This window comes from Chiloscyllium plagiosum, unplaced genomic scaffold (assembly GCF_037043375.1).
Source record: "Chiloscyllium plagiosum isolate Xiang-an unplaced genomic scaffold, Cpla_swu_hap1 HiC_scaffold_4, whole genome shotgun sequence".
NCBI lineage: Eukaryota > Metazoa > Chordata > Chondrichthyes > Orectolobiformes > Hemiscylliidae > Chiloscyllium > Chiloscyllium plagiosum.
In genome coordinates, this window is record NW_028270142.1 from 122,300,778 (window position 1) to 122,317,606 (window position 16,829).

General features: G+C 38.9%; 1 protein-coding gene across 1 annotated transcript; it reads right to left on the bottom strand.

The window, feature by feature from the left end:
• Window positions 1–3,227: 3,227 nt before the first annotated feature.
• LOC122548901 (uncharacterized) lies at window positions 3,228–12,750 on the bottom strand. The gene is made up of 2 exons (XM_043687852.2): window positions 12,643–12,750; window positions 3,228–7,459 (listed from the first exon to the last, which is right to left on the bottom strand). Exons 1-2 carry the CDS (start codon window positions 12,679–12,681, stop codon window positions 6,593–6,595), a joined length of 906 nt encoding a protein of 301 aa, XP_043543787.1. The 5' UTR covers window positions 12,682–12,750; the 3' UTR covers window positions 3,228–6,592.
• Between the last annotated feature and the right edge of the window lie 4,079 nt (window positions 12,751–16,829).

The window sequence follows — 16,829 nt, forward strand, 5'->3', positions numbered from 1 at the left end:
AGGCCTACTCCCCACAAGTGGTGAGCCAAGGCTATTTGCTGGAAGCACATGGAGTTTGGTGGGTAAGCAGCTGGCACGCATTGCTGGTATAACACTGAAGTATCAGGATGCCATACAGTAACTTGCGTGCCCTGTTGACTGATAACACTTGACAACCATGACAAGCTGCCTGGCTTTGTGGTAGCTGTAAAAGCCAAATCACGTCAAAATACAGTGAGAATTTAAGGTGCGGCGAAGAGTGTGCAAACCACCAAAGGGCAAGAAAAAGCAAGGTTGCATGTTATGAGCACTGAAATTGCCACAAAGTAAGTGAACAGTAACAGAGGGGTCATCATAAGCACGGGTGTACAGATAAAAGATGGTAGAAAAACCTTAGACAGAGGCATACCGGTTACGTTGCACAGGCATGTACTGGGCGAAATCAACATTAGCAAGTTCAGCGTTATTTGAGATTAGAGAGTCCATTCTTCAGTCTAATAATGGATGGGAAGAAGCTGTAACTGAACCTGAACTGTGCGTGTCTTCAATCTTCTGTATCTTCTTCCTGACTGAAGAGGTTGTAAGAGACAGCACTACCAGGGTGCAATGGGTCTTTGATGACGTTGGCAGCTTTTCTGCTGTAACAAGCCATGTAAAAGGAGTCCATGGATGGGTTGTTGGCTTCTGTGATGGTCTGGGCTGTGCACACAACCCTATGTCATTGCTTACAATGCTGGGCAGAGCAGTTACCACACCAGGCCATTATGCACCCGGAGAGTATGCTTTCAATGGAACATTTTTAGAAGGTGGACATGCCAAATTTCCCTAGCCGCCCGAGGAAGAAGAGGCATTGTTGTGCTTCCTTGACCATCACATCTATATGGGAAGACCTATGAGCATTAGTTTGAGGTTGGAAAAAACAATAAATGCAATTGTGATTGAGTTTTAATACCCTGGGGCATATTTTAAACTGATTGGCCAAATTCAAATTGTTGTCAAAACAGCAACCAACTCACGTATCCATTTCGCAGTCAAATGTTACATATTTTCAATTTTCCACTCTGAGACTATTATATTTTGACCGGTGCTTGTAAGCTCTCAGTGCAAAACAGCATTCACTCTCACTTAAGTGTACAGTACACGCCTTCAACTCCATAATATCTCCCCTTAAGATAAAAATGAACCATCATTTTTAAAGTCTTAACCCCATTACAATGAAATACATAGGACAGTAATCTAAGTTCATACTCATTTCAGTACACATATATATAACATTGGTATTTGTTCAATCGTATCTATATTTCATCCTTAAATCTATGGTAACCCATCTGCTGTCACATTTTTACAACCTGCAACATGTCCAATTTGTAAATTAAAAGTCTGTAACATGAGACTCCAACAAAATAGTCTCATATTCTTGTGTTTAAATTATTCCAAGAATGTAAGAGGATTGAGATCTGTGTACACAACTGTCTCCGACACATTATCACATAAACATTAAAATGTTGTAAGGCCTGTACCAAACTCAATAATTCCTTTTCGATGGTAGAGTATTTCTCTGGTGAGTGTTGAGTTTCTTTGAAAAGCAGCCAATTGGCCATTCAATTCCACCATCATGTTTCTGTACCAGTACAGCTCCAACTCCTATATTGCTAGCATCGTTTGCAAATTTGAAGGGTTTCAAAAAATTTGGTGTAGCTAAAACTGGAGTGGTGGATAATACCGCTTTTAAATTGTCAGATTCCTCTTGGCATTATTCTGTCCACCGAAATTGTGTGCTCTTCTTCAGTAAATCTGTGAGCAGTGCTACTATGTTGCTGAAGTTTGGAACAAACTTCCGGTAGAATCCGTTTAGTCCCAAAAATTGAAGCATCTCTGTCTTCAAGGTTGGTTGTAGAAATTTTTCGATGGCCTTTGTCTTGGTGTTCCTTGGGGTCAACCTTCCATGACTGATGTGATGTCCCAAGAATGTCACCTCTGCCTTCGCGAATTCTGTTTTCTTTAGGTTTATTACCAGCTTATAACAATCATTACATCATCCAGAAAGACTGCACAGTTTGTTAACTCAGCCACAACTCTGTTCATGAGTCTTTGGAATGTGGCTGGTGTGTTCTTCATTCCAAAAGACATCACCTTGAATTGATTTAGCCCATTTGGAGTTACAAACACAGAAACTTCTTTCACTTTCTCTGATAAAGGTACCTGCCAATAACCACGCAGTAAGTCCACGATGTAAGTGGCTTGTCCAACTTTCTCTACATAGTCCTCCAATCTTGCTACAAAATACCCTCAGTTATTCACGCGTTAATTATCTGAATTTCAGATAATCCAAACAAGATCCCAAGGTCACTGTATATGCGTTTCAATTGATGTATGAAAATTCTATTTCTCATCCATTTAATACATCATTTTGTAAATTTGAACTGAATATAGATGCAAGTATGCTTTAATAAATAATTAATTTCAAATATATACTCGAGATATGATGTTAAAGTTTAGTCTTACACTTACACCTTTTATAAAAAGGCTCTGATACTTATTCTCCCATGAAGACAAAGGTTTGTATCTGTAAACACAGAAGGGCAGCATTCGGGGCTGCACAGTGGGTCAGTGGTTAGCCCTACTGCTTAGCAGTGCCAGGGACCCGGGTTTGATTCCAGCCTTGGGCAACTGTATGGAGTTTGCAAATTCTCCCCATGTCTACATGGGTTTCCCTCCACAGTGCAAAGATGTGCAGGTCAGGTGAATTGGCCATGCTAAATTGCCCATAGTTTTGGGTGCATTAGTCAGAGGGAAATGGGTCTGGGTGGGTTACTCTTTGGAGGGTTGCTGTGGACTTGTTGGGCCGAAGGGCCTGTTTCCACAGTTTATGGAATCTATTCTAAAATGTGCAAGTCTGAGCTGTGCGCTCTAACAGCAAGATTCCCTCTCAACATTGACTCTCTTCATTTTGCAAACCCAACAATTTTTTTTCCTCAGCTCATCTCCGAAAAGTTATCAAAAATTGCAATCGCACTTTTTATTTCTGTTGATTTTCCGCAGTGAAAATGTCTTCCTTTTCTCTCATGATCCCCCTGTATTTTGTGCCTTTCACTGTCTGTTTAAGGGCTTGGCTGAGGAGGAAGGGACAACACTTGGTTAGTCTGACCAGCGGCACGATACTGAACAGAAAGGTGCTGGCTGCTGTCGAGGATCGGGATAAAACCGAAGAAAATGTCAGCAACAAATTTCACAGATTTCAGTCAAACTCCAGTAATGAAGTGATTTTATTTACAAAATATCATGAATTTTTAAGCAATATCCAGTGTTTGTACACATTTTATCAATTGAATGAAATAAAAACTCTGTAAACATGCTTTTTTACATCATTATGTTCAATATGGCTTCCTTTGTTTACGATCAGATCAGTTATCTGAACAAAGTATTCCCTGCTCATATCGTTTGGATAATCAAAGTTGGCTTTGAGTCTGATTTTGTTACAAGGCTGACTTTCCCTTAGTCCACACAAAATTGTTCAGTCCCGGCAGGTTTGGGAACTAACAAGTTCAGTGAACTCCACTCGCTCTGACAGGGTTCGATGATACCTTCATTGAACATTGCATTGACTTTCTTCTGGATCTGTATGGCTTTGAAAGGATTAAGCCTGTAGGACTGTTGTTTTATCTGAACAGCATTTCCTGCTTCTCCCTCATGTACAATAGCATTAGTCCTCCCCATCTTATTCCTGCATATGTCCTCATACTGCTGCAACAAACCTTCCAACCGGTTTCATTACTCCTGAGACAGGTAGTTCACTAATCTATCCCACTCCTCAAGGACTTCCTGATTGTTTTAATATATTTTGACGTACATCAAACTCCACAACATCTGGATTTGATTCCTCCCTCTATGGGGCAGTAACTAACACCTGTTTCTCCAGTGCCTTCTCTCTATTATAATATTCACTTGACACACTCAATACAGGTTTTTTTCCTATCCGGGCATCTTTACCAGATAGTTTACCTGACTTAACTTTCTTTCAATTTGATAGGAACAACTAAACTTGGCTTTGACGAGATCTCCTTCCCCTGGTAACAATACTAATATATCATCCCCATGGAAATCATCCGAATTTCAGTGTTTTTATCTGCCATCTGTTTCATTCTATACTATGCCCTCTTGAGGTGCTGTTTAGCTAACTCATCTACCCAATTTAATCTCTCCCTCACCTCCGATACATAATCCAAGTGTGAGATTTCCGACTTCGGTTCTTTCAATTTCTCTTCGGCCTTCTCATTTCATGTCTGAATATTTACTCTAATGGAGGAAACTGAGTAGATTTGTTTTGGGGCATCTCTAATGGCAAACAATACGAATGGGATACTTTTATCCCAATTAGCCGGGTGATCCTGACAGTATGTTCTTAACATGGTCTTCAGGGTCTGATACCAATTTTCCAAACCTCCCTGGGATTCAGGATGGTATGCACTTGATTTAAAGTGCTGTATACCTAAGCTATCCATGACTTCCTTAAACAGCCGAGCAATAAAGTTAGATCCTTGGTCTTATTGAATCGCTCTGAATAGCCCACACCACGTGAAGAAAGCTACTAATTCCTCTACCACCCTTTTTGCCTTAATACTTCGTAATGGAATTGCCTCTGGAAATCTGGTAGGCACATCCATTATGGTTAGCAAGTACTGGTTCCCACTTTTAGCTTTAGGAAGGGGATCTACATAGTCAATCATAAGACATGTGAAAGATTCTTTGAATCCGGGCACTGGCAACAAAAGTGCTGGTTTTATTACTGCCATATGGACTACCTGTCATTGGACATGTATGACAGGAACGGCAAACTTAACCACATCCTTATGCATTCCAGACCAATAAAAATGCTTTTGTACCTTAGGGCCTGAGTCTTCCTTAAACCTAGGTGATCTCCAACAGGTAGTTCACGTGCTACACGTAACACTTCCTATCTGTATGCTACTGGAAACACAATCTGGTGCACTCCTGATCATTTCTCCTCTGCACTAACCTAACCCCTTTGAGCTATGGGAATTCACAAAGGTGGCTTACCTTCACCATCTCAGGGACGAATAGGGCAAGACCGTAAATGCGCACATATTGCAAAAGAATACATTCAATTTCAGAGATGCAGACTAGCTATAAGGAGAGCAGGTACGCTTTAACTAGTGTAAGCCTCTTAAGATTTAAGACGTAACATTTTGCCATTCTAGCTTATGCATCCAACCACTCAGCTTTGTAAATAACACTGGCCACATGAGGTAACTATATTAATCAGTACAATCACCATCGGGTTGCTCTGTCATTGGTGGTTTAGCTTGAGGGCTACCATACCTGAGACAAAGAGAGAGGTTGAGAAGGGGAGACCTTCATGGTAACCTCAGCTGGTGCAAGAATTGAGCCCATGCTGTTGGTATCACTCTGCATCACAAGCCAGCCATCCAGTTAACTGATCTAGCAAAACCAGCAACTGTACAATTAACAGGCAGTGTGTAGTGACTGGAATAAGGTTGGCCAGGTGGATGTCATTAAATATGAGTTTCCTGATTGGAGCTGTTAACCTAGGCCAATCAGGGAGGCCTGGCCAACAAAAATCTTAGGGATTCTCCTCGCTTTAGGGACTGGCTCTGAGCTGGCTGGTCAGAGTCGATGTACTGCCCACGTGTAAATAAAGGGTGACTTGGTAACAGGATACTGGCCTCCGTGGAGTTTCATTTCTGCGTAAGTTGTGAGCAATGGTTAATCTTTTAATCATAATCCATGTGGCCCTTTTCGGAGACTGGTTGGTTTGGCCTGTACAATTATAAGAAAGGCTTTGCTTTGCAATAAGAAAGCAAACTCAAGACATAATGAAATGTAGTACTGCAAGGGTTAAATTTCATTTGCAATCAATACAGTTGCTGAATGTCTGCCTTGTTATTCACCTTGGTACCATCTGTGCACTTGGCACTACCTACTTTTAATTCCGTGCTAGCCACTGTACGTATATCCACTTTCAAACTGGCATATGTCTATTCGGATGCACATAAATAATGGAACTCCATAATTATAGTAGAGAATTCAAAATTAACTTGCATATTCATAACATACGGAACAAATAGACTTGCTGAAATTTTAAATGAGTTGCCATCATCTTGTATATTCACACGTGAATTTCTTTTTGGATGATCAGCTTTCCAATGGGAATAGCTTGGTCCCAATGTTATTCCTTTCACCATATTTCAAAATTCCTTTCCTTTGTTATTCAGATTTGTCATTTACAGTGTGAATTTTTGTTTAGTCACTCAACCTCAAAAACAATCCTGCTTTCATGATTAAAATCGATTGCAATCTATGGAAAATATGAAAAACAAAATGTACATAGAATATTAAATCTGATGTACAGCACTCAAACTTTTCCATAATGCTTCATAAGTTCACTTCCTTACTCAATATGATTATTCATTTTTCGGCATTTTGCTGTAATTTATTTCTTTAAGTATTGTTTCTGTGCTAAACAATTTCTCAAAGCAAACTGACAATGTTGCAAAGTGTGTAACTGACCATTGTTTGCCTTTTATCTTTTGATTTGATGAAATTAGGCCTGTTGTTCATTAGGTTTCCTAATCTATTTTCTCCTGGCTGCATTGTTAAGTAGCTTACTTGCTTTACAGTGTTCATCGGTTGTCTGCTGGCTTACAATGTTATGTTCTTCATTGATGTTGCCATTACTAAAGGTTAATCGTAATGGCTTTAAAGGCTTAGACTTATCATGTGTCCCATTATCATAGTCTTTCCCATGTCTTAACTTTATTCTCCCTCTTACAGGATGGAGTGAGGGCATAAGATTTTCCTCAGGAATATACCTCTGTGCATCATGTGTAACGGCAGATTTAGCACTGATATTTGTTTTAGATACCGAGGGTTTGCTTGGAAGTGCTGACTCTTTGAATTTCTGGTGAGCAATTGAATTTGTGATCTTGGCAGGAAGAAATGGTACTTCTTGCAGTAGATGCATTGGAGTTTTTTGGTTTTCCAGAATTGTCTTTTCAGCCAATTTTATCTTCTCCAAACTTTCAAGCTGTTTGTGATTTCTCTCTTTTCTTGGCTGATGTTCAGTGCTAATTTCTCCTGTAGTAGCCAGCTTCTCTGCAGCTCGCTTGCCCTCAATTTGAATGTATTTAAGCTTCTCAAGTTGGGCTTTCTTGATATCCTCAGGGAGGGCTAATGGAGCCAGTTTTAGAGGCTTTTTAGGGGGAAGTTCTTTCCATTTGTCTTTGGCTTCTTGATAAGACTTTGGTGACGTAGACTCGAACTGCTGCACATTGGGGCCGATGGTTAAGGAAGTATCACCATGAATGTCCATATCACTGGTTGTTGAATGCTTCACACTGACAACACTCAGGCCATCTTTTGTCTGGTCGAGGTTGAGGATGCTTAGCTTACTGGATACATTTTCAAGTTTGGATTCTGAGCTCTTCTCATTTGGGAGTTCCTTGAAAACAATCAATTAATGTGGTTATAGCTTTCATAATATATGACATATAGTGAACTGTAACACATTTTCATTGTACCTTTGGTATCCTTGAAAGACAGAAACACTTTAATTATTAAATAAGTCAAAAAAGACTATGTTCTATTCCATATGTTCTTGTTTGTAACATTTTTTCTGACTTCAACAGATAATAGATAATATACTGTTATTAGATCTTAAATAGTGCAATTCAAGAACTGAGCAGAAGCATGGTTTTAGAACAGCATACCTTCATTTAGATGATTTGAGCAAACTAACAGGGTAGGAAACTATAGAGTAGCTTAAAGTTTTAATCACTTTGGGGAGTAGAGCACAATTGATGTTTGAGAATACTTCAGTTGATACAAATGAGTATGGACATACATAAATATAGCTTTGTGTGTTTCTTATAGCTTCAAATTTAGTAATTATCTAATAATCTAAACATGATTTAAACTTATTTTTAACCCAAACCATTCAATTTTATTGATAGTAAATGAGAATTGATTTTTTGACAGGATTCTCACCATTACAATATGGATAAATATTAATTGGTTATCAGTGTTGACATATTCATTTTATTTGATATTTGATTTGATTTATTGTTGTCCCATGTACCTAAGTGCAGTGAAAAGTTTTGTTTTGCGTGCAATATAGGCAGATTATAACATACAAGGACAAGTAGAGCGTGGTTACAATTACAAAGTTATGGTTGCACAGGAGGTGTAAAAAAGCAAGATCAGCATTAGATTTGAAGTTTGAAAGATCCACTCAGCAGTCTAATAACAGCAGAAGAAGCTGTTCTTGAACCTGTTGGTACATTTACTGAAACTTTTGTATCTTCTGTCTAATGGGAGATGTTGCAAGAAATTATAACCAGGGTGGGAGAGGTCTTTGATGATGTTGGCTGCTTTTCCATGGCAATGAGAAGTGTAATTGAAACATTTGGGCACCTTATGTGTGGTAGTTTCTTTGCCAAAATTGACAGAAACTGAGTTCAAGATTGTGAGTGAATCAGTAACACAGGTAGCTTCAACAACTTTTTAACACACTGTTGTGAAGACTTAAAGCACATAATGGCAATGCTAATTTCATAATATTTAACTTGGTTTTACTAAATGATAATTTCAGTTGAGGATGGTACCAGGAATCATATGACCATTGAAAACAGATGCAGCAGTCGGCCATTTAGCCGTTTGAGCCTGCTCTGCCCTTCAATATGATTATGGCTGATCATCTTATTCAGTACCCTGCTCTCATTTGCTTGCCACAGCCTTTGATCCCTTTAGCTCGAAGAACTATATCAAACTCCTTCTTCAAAACATTCAATATTTTGACCTCAATAAAACTTTCTGTGGCAGAGAATTCCACAGGCTCACCTCTGTCTGGATGTAGAAATTTATCTTCAGATCTAAGTAGCCCCCAATATCCTTAGACTGACCCCTGGTTCTGGACATCCCAGAGATTGGAACATTCTTCCTGCATTTTCCTGTCTAGCCTTATTAGAATTTTTAAAATTCTTCTGAAACCCCATTCATTCTTCTGAACTCTCGTGTATATAATCCTATAAAAATATTAATACAGTCCAACCTTTCTTCATACATCTGCCCTGCCATCTCAGGAGTCAGTGTTCACTCCCTCCATAACTGGAATAAGCGAAATACTTTGGAAATCTTTTATCAATGCTGTCAATGATGGGAAATATAATGACCATCCTTTAGCTTACAATACCACAGGATATTTCTGCAATGCCATCCATTAAAAAAGAAGGAAAAACCTGGCCTTCATAACAGTAGGGTTCCCAAATAACCAATGATGCCTTTTGCAATGTGGTCACTATTACAACTTTGGAAACATGACAGATCATTAGTGCACAGCAAGGTCCCACAACCAGCAATGAGTTAATGATCAGCTAATCTGATGGACACATGTTGATTGAAGGATAAATATTGGCCTGTACATCAGCAGAATTCCCCATATCTCTCATAAATACTGTAATCTCATGTGTCGTTTTAAGTCTATCGGAGACAGCAAAAGCAGCCTCAGTCTCTCTTTTATTCTGGAAGTTTTTATCTCAATACTGCAGTGGCCCCACTGTATCTGAGCAGCAGTCTGAATTATACTGGTAGCTTGGATTATTTTGGCTGTCCTTATTTTAAATTTAAAATGAAGAAGTGGGGGGTGGAGTTTGGAAGGGAAAGACTAAAAAGTTCTCTCTTTTGCACAAAACTATTGTGGAATAAGTTACCAGGGAGATCCAGAAAGCAATTTGTATGAATGATTCAATAAATAATTAATTTGTTCTGGAGGAGGTTTTAAATGACCTGGTAAAAAGTTTAGCAAGTAGGACTGATCTGTTAAAAGGGAATCGTTTTACATTAATAACCATAATCAAGTTAATTTGTGTAATCAGTTAGAGTAGGGGTGTTGAGTAAGTTAGAAAGGTCCACTTAACTTTCAGATTTAATTATGTCCCCCTCTCTCTACCCAGTGTAATTGGAACATCATCTCCAATATTCATTCTCTATGGGTCTGTGCTCATTTCCGCAAATTCTTCCATCCACTGAATGTTGGTTGACAACAGTCATTAAAAGAAAAATAGTGATTTAAATCTTTGGAAAATTGCAGGTATCAGTGTTTAGACAGGATAATGATTTTTATAAGGGCTTTCAGAGTGGAATACTTTGGGTGGAAATGTAACAATTGAAACCATCCACTTTGCTTTTATGAATGATGTAATAAAAGCTCTCATTGGCCTGAAGGTGCTGATTATGTTATTTGGGTTATTTCTGATATAGACATTTGTACAAGTGAGAATAATTACAGAAACACCAGTAAGGGAAATGGGACAAGTCAGGGTAAAAAACAAAATCTCTTAGACAATGCAAATCATTTCCTCCTGGTTATCTTTTGTTGACTGTTTAAAAGCAGCCAGCTGTCCCTGTGGATATTTCTAACCAACCTATTCAGATATGTCATTACAATGCCTTTTGAACAACTGGGAATAGAACCATGGCGATCTGGCCCAGGGATAGAAACATTACCATTGCACAACAAGAACCCACCTAATTGCTCTTGCAGATATTTTCTAAACATGCTGCTGAGAGATTTGTCTCTAGAGCAGGTGAGGCTTGAACCTGGGTCTTGCTGATCCAAAGGCAGGGGCACTACCACTGAGCTGCAAAAGTCCTTTTGGAAATGAACACAAACTCTTATTGTGTACAGCTAATTACAATAGATTATCAGATTCCAATTTCATTTCCTGGAAGCTATCTAGAGTCTCCTACATGAATTATCATTTTTTTATATGAACCGAGAGTCAGCCATTGTGCTGTTTCTTCACTTGGATATTTCCTTGGTGAATTTATATTGCACATTTTTATCGATTGACTGCATTCGGTGCAATTTATTTATTTTACTATTCTCTGACCAGCTGTGCTGATTGTGTTTCTTTGCCATTCATATGAGAAATATCAAAAGAAAAGGCAACTGTAAATATAGGTAATCATTTGGAAGAAGTATAAAGGTAGCTGAATCGAAAAGCATGTAACCACAATAGTGTTCAGTGGAAGATAAGGAACTTATTATGTTATCAGGAGAAAGGATTATTTCAGACTACTTTGCACTAAAGTGATGCTGTATACAATTGCAACATTTGTTCCTGCCTCCTATTTTAGCAAAAGCATTGATAACATATGTGAATACCATTAAGATCACAGATTTTTTTTAAATGATCACACTCGAGATTGCACACTAATATCACACCATCTCATTTCAAAGCATTTGAAATCCAAATAGTTTTGGACTTTCATTCCAGTTTTACTTTCAGTCTCCCAGGTGTAACTCGCCTGAGCATAGCATGCAACTGGCTGAAAAACCTAAAGTTACTAAGTCTCTGGACCTCAGCAGGAGAGAAAGACATGTTCAGCTTCAATAAACTACTGGGAACTGATGTCATCTATGCCAGTAGACTGTCAATAATCGCTTGTAAACCTTTCACTAGATAATCGAGAGAAATGTATATTGGTTACAACAGACAACTATGACATTGAGAAAGTTAGTATTGCAAACTTAAACATAAAAGAAAAGAGATGTAGGTGTCCCTGTTTTAAGTCACTGAAAGCTGGCAGGCAAGTGAATCAGGCAATTCGTAAGGTGAGTGATATGTTAGCCTTTATCAAAGAGGATTTGAGCACAGGAGCAAAAGGTATTGCTTTGATTGTAGAAAACACTGAAGAAATCACGGCAGGCATGTGAGCAGGCTGGAGCCTTGCCTGAGGAACAATGTACTTGATATACAGATATACAGTGGAGGTTCTCCAGACTGATTACTGGGATGATGGGACTGTTCCATGAGGCAACAGGTTTTGTATTCTGTGTAGTTTAAAAGCATGAGTGGAAATCTCATACATATAAGCAGAATTCTTAAATGGATAAACAGAGTAAAAGCTGAAATGATGTTTTCCCTGGTTGTGGGGTCCAGAGCCAGTTTCAGAAAAAAAGGCAATCCATTTAGCACTGAGATGAGAAAGATCATCATTACTCAGAGGTTGGTGAATCTTTGGGATTCACTACTTCAATGGATTGTGTAAGTTGAGTCACTAGGTACATTGAAGACAGAGATTTAAAGATTTTTATCCCTAATGACTTGAAGGCAAATGGAAATATGACATTGAGGTAGATGATCAGCATAATGCAGAAAGGTAAACTAGGCTTGAGGGACTGAATACCCTACTCCTCCTTTGTTCTCATGTTGATCATAAAAGTTTCTACAGGGAGAATAATGGACTAAAACATCAGCAGTCTTATAATTCAATGTTTAAGATGAGTGTACAGATATTGTGTGGTATATAAATGTATTTTGTCTGCATCTTACTGTAACCTCTCTCTTTCAAATAGATTAGAAATTTTACACAAAATTGACATTTTTGTGTTTATGGCATTTTTGCATGGCATAGCTTTTACATGGCGTAATTTGAAGGTTATTACATTTGTATGGAAAAAATTAACATGATCAAATATGGGAATTGATAGTTAGAATGGTTAGTATATGCAGATATGTTGACAGATAAATTGAGACAGACAGAGACACAGACAGGGAGCCAAAATTGGATGATTGTGGAAAGGGAAAGATTATACAAAAACACAAAGGACCAACTTACTACCTTTCCCATATGTTCCCGACTTGATCTGTGTTTGATCATCTCCTGCAGGTTTCACCTCCAGAACTGTGCAGCCTAGAGACCAGCAGGCAGCTCTCAGCATGGCTTTACAATGGATAAGGGATCTATAAATGTCAGCACAAGATAATTACATGAAGATTAAGGTCACTGCTTAAACAGGTTGCTGCAGACAAATTCACATCACTATGTGCAATTCATCAGAATTGACTGAAATTCTTAAACCAGTGTGAAATTTCGTATTCCTTATGTAAAACAAAACAGAATAGAAAATTGGATTATTAAAGTTGGAGGAAAGTCTAAAGGTCATAAAACATTTCCTCTATAAAGCTTAGAATTGTATTATGTCTTTCAAACTCATGTAGCACTTTGCAAGATAAATAGTAGTTTTGGTGAAAGGGAAATATTGGCAATGCCATTATATGGATCTTAAACAAAACAGAAGATCCAGGCAGTACTCAATCAGTGGGTGAGGCAGCTCTCGGTAGAGAAAGCAGACAAGACCAGACGTGTGCTGAAGCTGTAAGAAGTCAGCAGTCTCATGCCTGAAAAGACAGATGAAAGCCTGTTCTTTATTGCCACTGGATATGAAATGTAAGGTCTGCTTTACACTAAAGAAAAATTGAAGCAATGTGAATTGAGCTAATTTGATATTCAGTCTTTTTTTTCTAGACCAGATGTGCTCCCACCACTGTTGGGAATGTACATGTGATCTGATCTGACATCTATATAACTCTGATATCACTCATTATGCATCTCTTCTGATTATTATTTCCATTTAAATCATGTCCAAATTTGGGTAATAAGAAAGCATTGTTAATTGATTATTGGCAAATTGTTAGTGAATCCATAAAGGTCTTTAAATTGGGTCCTTATTATGCTAATTTGGTGTCAACCCCTTTCTGCTGCTAGAAAAATGTCCTGGTGACTGAAACATGTTGGGGATCTGTCCTTACAGTTTTACAGGCTCCCCTACCTTGCAGCCTCCCTATCCTGGAGCTAGTAAAGTCCACCCAAAAAAGTTCACCATGAATAACTCCATTATTGCAACAAAAAACAAATTACATTGCCTTTTTGCTTTTAAGAAAATGAGAGGAGGCCACAGTTCAAACACTGGCACCTCTTCTGCAAATGAAGTAAAACAGCAAATAACATCATGCAAAATGGAAATATTTTGAACCATATCTACCCTGGAGACTACTCTGGAGGTTGGAACATAAAATTGCATTAGCTAACTCTACTTAACAGTTCTTGCAATGATATCACGAATTTTAGTCTCCAAAGAAGAGAATTCTGGGTAAGGAAGGGGATTGTAGGTAATCCAAGATGGAGGACGGGAAAAATTTCTGGCTGTAAGAGCTGCTCCTTTTTTTGACGTATTTTAGGTGTTGGAGGTGATTTCCTCGAATCCCAGGAGCAGCAATTACTGTTTTATATGGTGTTGCATTGTTGGAAAAAAAGTCTAAACAACAGCACTTTTAAAAGGGAGAAGAGCAGACAAAGGAAGCACATGGTGAGGACAGTGCAGGAGAGAGAGAGGAGAGAGGAGAGAGAGAGAGAGAGAGAGAGGGAGAGGGAGAGGGAGGGGGAGGGGGAGGGAGGGACAGAGAGAGAGAGAGAGAGAGAGACAGGGACAGAGAGAGAGAGAGAGACAGGGACACAGAGAGAGAGACACAGAGAGAGACAGAGAGAGAGAGAGAGAGAGAGAGAGAGGGGGGGGAGAGAAAGAAAACAGGTGCGAGAAGGAAAGAAAATGGGAGCAAGAGAGCATGTGAATGAGAGCACATGAGAGCAAACTCCAGAGAGAGCAATGAGAGAATGACAGAACAACTGGTAATCAAAGGGAGATACCACAAAGAGATGAAAAGTTGCAGGTTGAAGGTATCAAGTAGAATAAGGAGAGAGCAGAAGTTTGGCACTAAGATAGAAGATGTCATAATTATGCAAATAGCAGAGAAGCTTTGGTGGCCCAAATGGCTAATGTCTCCTCCTACTTTATAACATTTTACGGTGTGTCTAGGTCACTTTTTAAGAATGACTTTCTGACCATTTCTTAAGCCAGAATCTTAATAGCAGTAACCCACATCCATATACCTATAGTTTTAAAGCTCATCCAGTTTCCTATAATTCTAACAACATATGACTAACACTTTTCATCTCACAGGTATTGGCTGATCCACATAGCTAGCATTTTTATAAGTAGAGATGTACAGCATGGAAACAGGCCCTTCAGTCCAACCTGTCCATGCCGACCAGGTATCCCAGCACCCGGCCCATATCCCTCCAAAACCTTCCTATTCACATACCCATCCAAATGCCGCCATTTTACTCCAAGATTAGTTGTGTATTCCACTGTGTGTTAATCCTCCCAGATGCATTCCGGCGGTACACGAATCTCTCTCTCTCTCTCTCTCTCTCTCACACACACATACACTCACAACCCCTCACCCCAGACACCCACACACACTCCCAAACTCACACATGCATCCTCTCACAGACTTAGACCCCTATACACTTACACACACATATACACTCTCTCTCACAGACACTCACAATCCTCCAACCCAGGCCTCTATTTGCATAATTATGACTAATCCTCTATCTTAGTGCCAAACTTCTGCTCTCTCCTTATTCTACTTGATAACTTTAACCTGCAGAAATCAATTTCTTTCTCATCCATTTTCAATGAGTTGACCTCTAAATTGAAGAATGTTCTCATCATTTCATTCTGAAATAGTCTCACCGTATCTTGAGATGATGAGCCCTTGCCCTGAATCCCAATCCCAGCCAGATCAAACATCATGTCTGCATCTAATTCATCAAGCACTGTCAGATTTTTATATATTTAAATGAGATAAAATTCCAAGAAGACATGTGACAGCAATCAAAGACTTGGGAGAACCCCTGGAGTGCTAATGGAATAAGATGTTAGAGTGTTTGACAAGCACTTAATAATTTGTTTTGTTTTGATTTCAGAACGGAAATGTAGAGTCCAGATGAGAACAGTTTGTCTCCTGCAGTTCACCTGAGCTCAACTCAGAGGAAACCAATCTCTGCATCAGGAGTATTTTCTTTAGTTTGTGGAATCAGAAGTTAAAACAAGATGTTAACTCTCTCCATAAATGTTGCTGAGTATTTCCAGCACTGTCTGCTTTTATTTTGGGTGAAGTGTTTTTTTTTAGAACTGGTCGAGCTGGTCCTACATGATATGGTGCAGTGTAACCAATGAGGAAAGAAGTTAAAGAAAAGCCCTTGCCATATTGCTCTGATTCTGACAATCATCAAAACTGAACAGAATGGAGTTCTGGTTCTCTTGCATATGCCAAGTGTGACAGCAGTAAATGCTTTCTGTTTGCTTTTTGGTCATTATAAAAATTTATTGGTCAAATCAAGAAGGACAAGGGCACAAAGCATTGGTGTTAAGATGACATGCAAGATTCTCTCCAAGCCACACACCATCTTCATTTGCAATTGTGTTATAGGTTCCAAGTGATTCTGGATCCAAATTCTGGGGTTTCCTGTGTAGTTATATCACTGCAGCAGTTGAAGAAATTGAATTGAATTGAATTAGGCTTATTGTCACATGTACTCAATTGAGTAGAGTGCTAAGTTTACAAGTCACCACTTACGGTGCCATCTTAAGTACAAGGTACGTTGGTACAGATTCTTCAGTAGAGGTTCTGAGGAAAAAGTCAGAAAAATAAAGAAATAAGAAGTCCAGCATGACAGATCATAGGAATAAATTAGAAAATAGAGAAATAAAAAGTTCAGAATAACAATCCATCCAACCTAGTCCACACTGGCACTTAGCCTCCAGTCTGGATCGGGCCTTGACTCCAGACCGAACCAGGCTTCATCTCGAGGCTCTCAAAACTGGAAGATCATTCTGGAATGACCTAAAAAGACTGGTACCACCATGCCAAGAGACCACCATGCCAGGCTGAAAGACACACAGGGAGACCGCAAGAAGGTAGCTCACTTCCACTTTGTCAACGGCAGTTGGAGATGGGCAATAAGTACTGGCCTTGCCAGTGAAGCTTTCATCTTATGAGCAAAAGAAAAAAAATCTCAGAGTGTGAACTTTTCAGGCTCAACTCCTGGGAATGACTAGAGAATTTGAACTTGGGAAAAAAAAAAGAGTAATCTACCTAAAATATAACAAGCATATCATT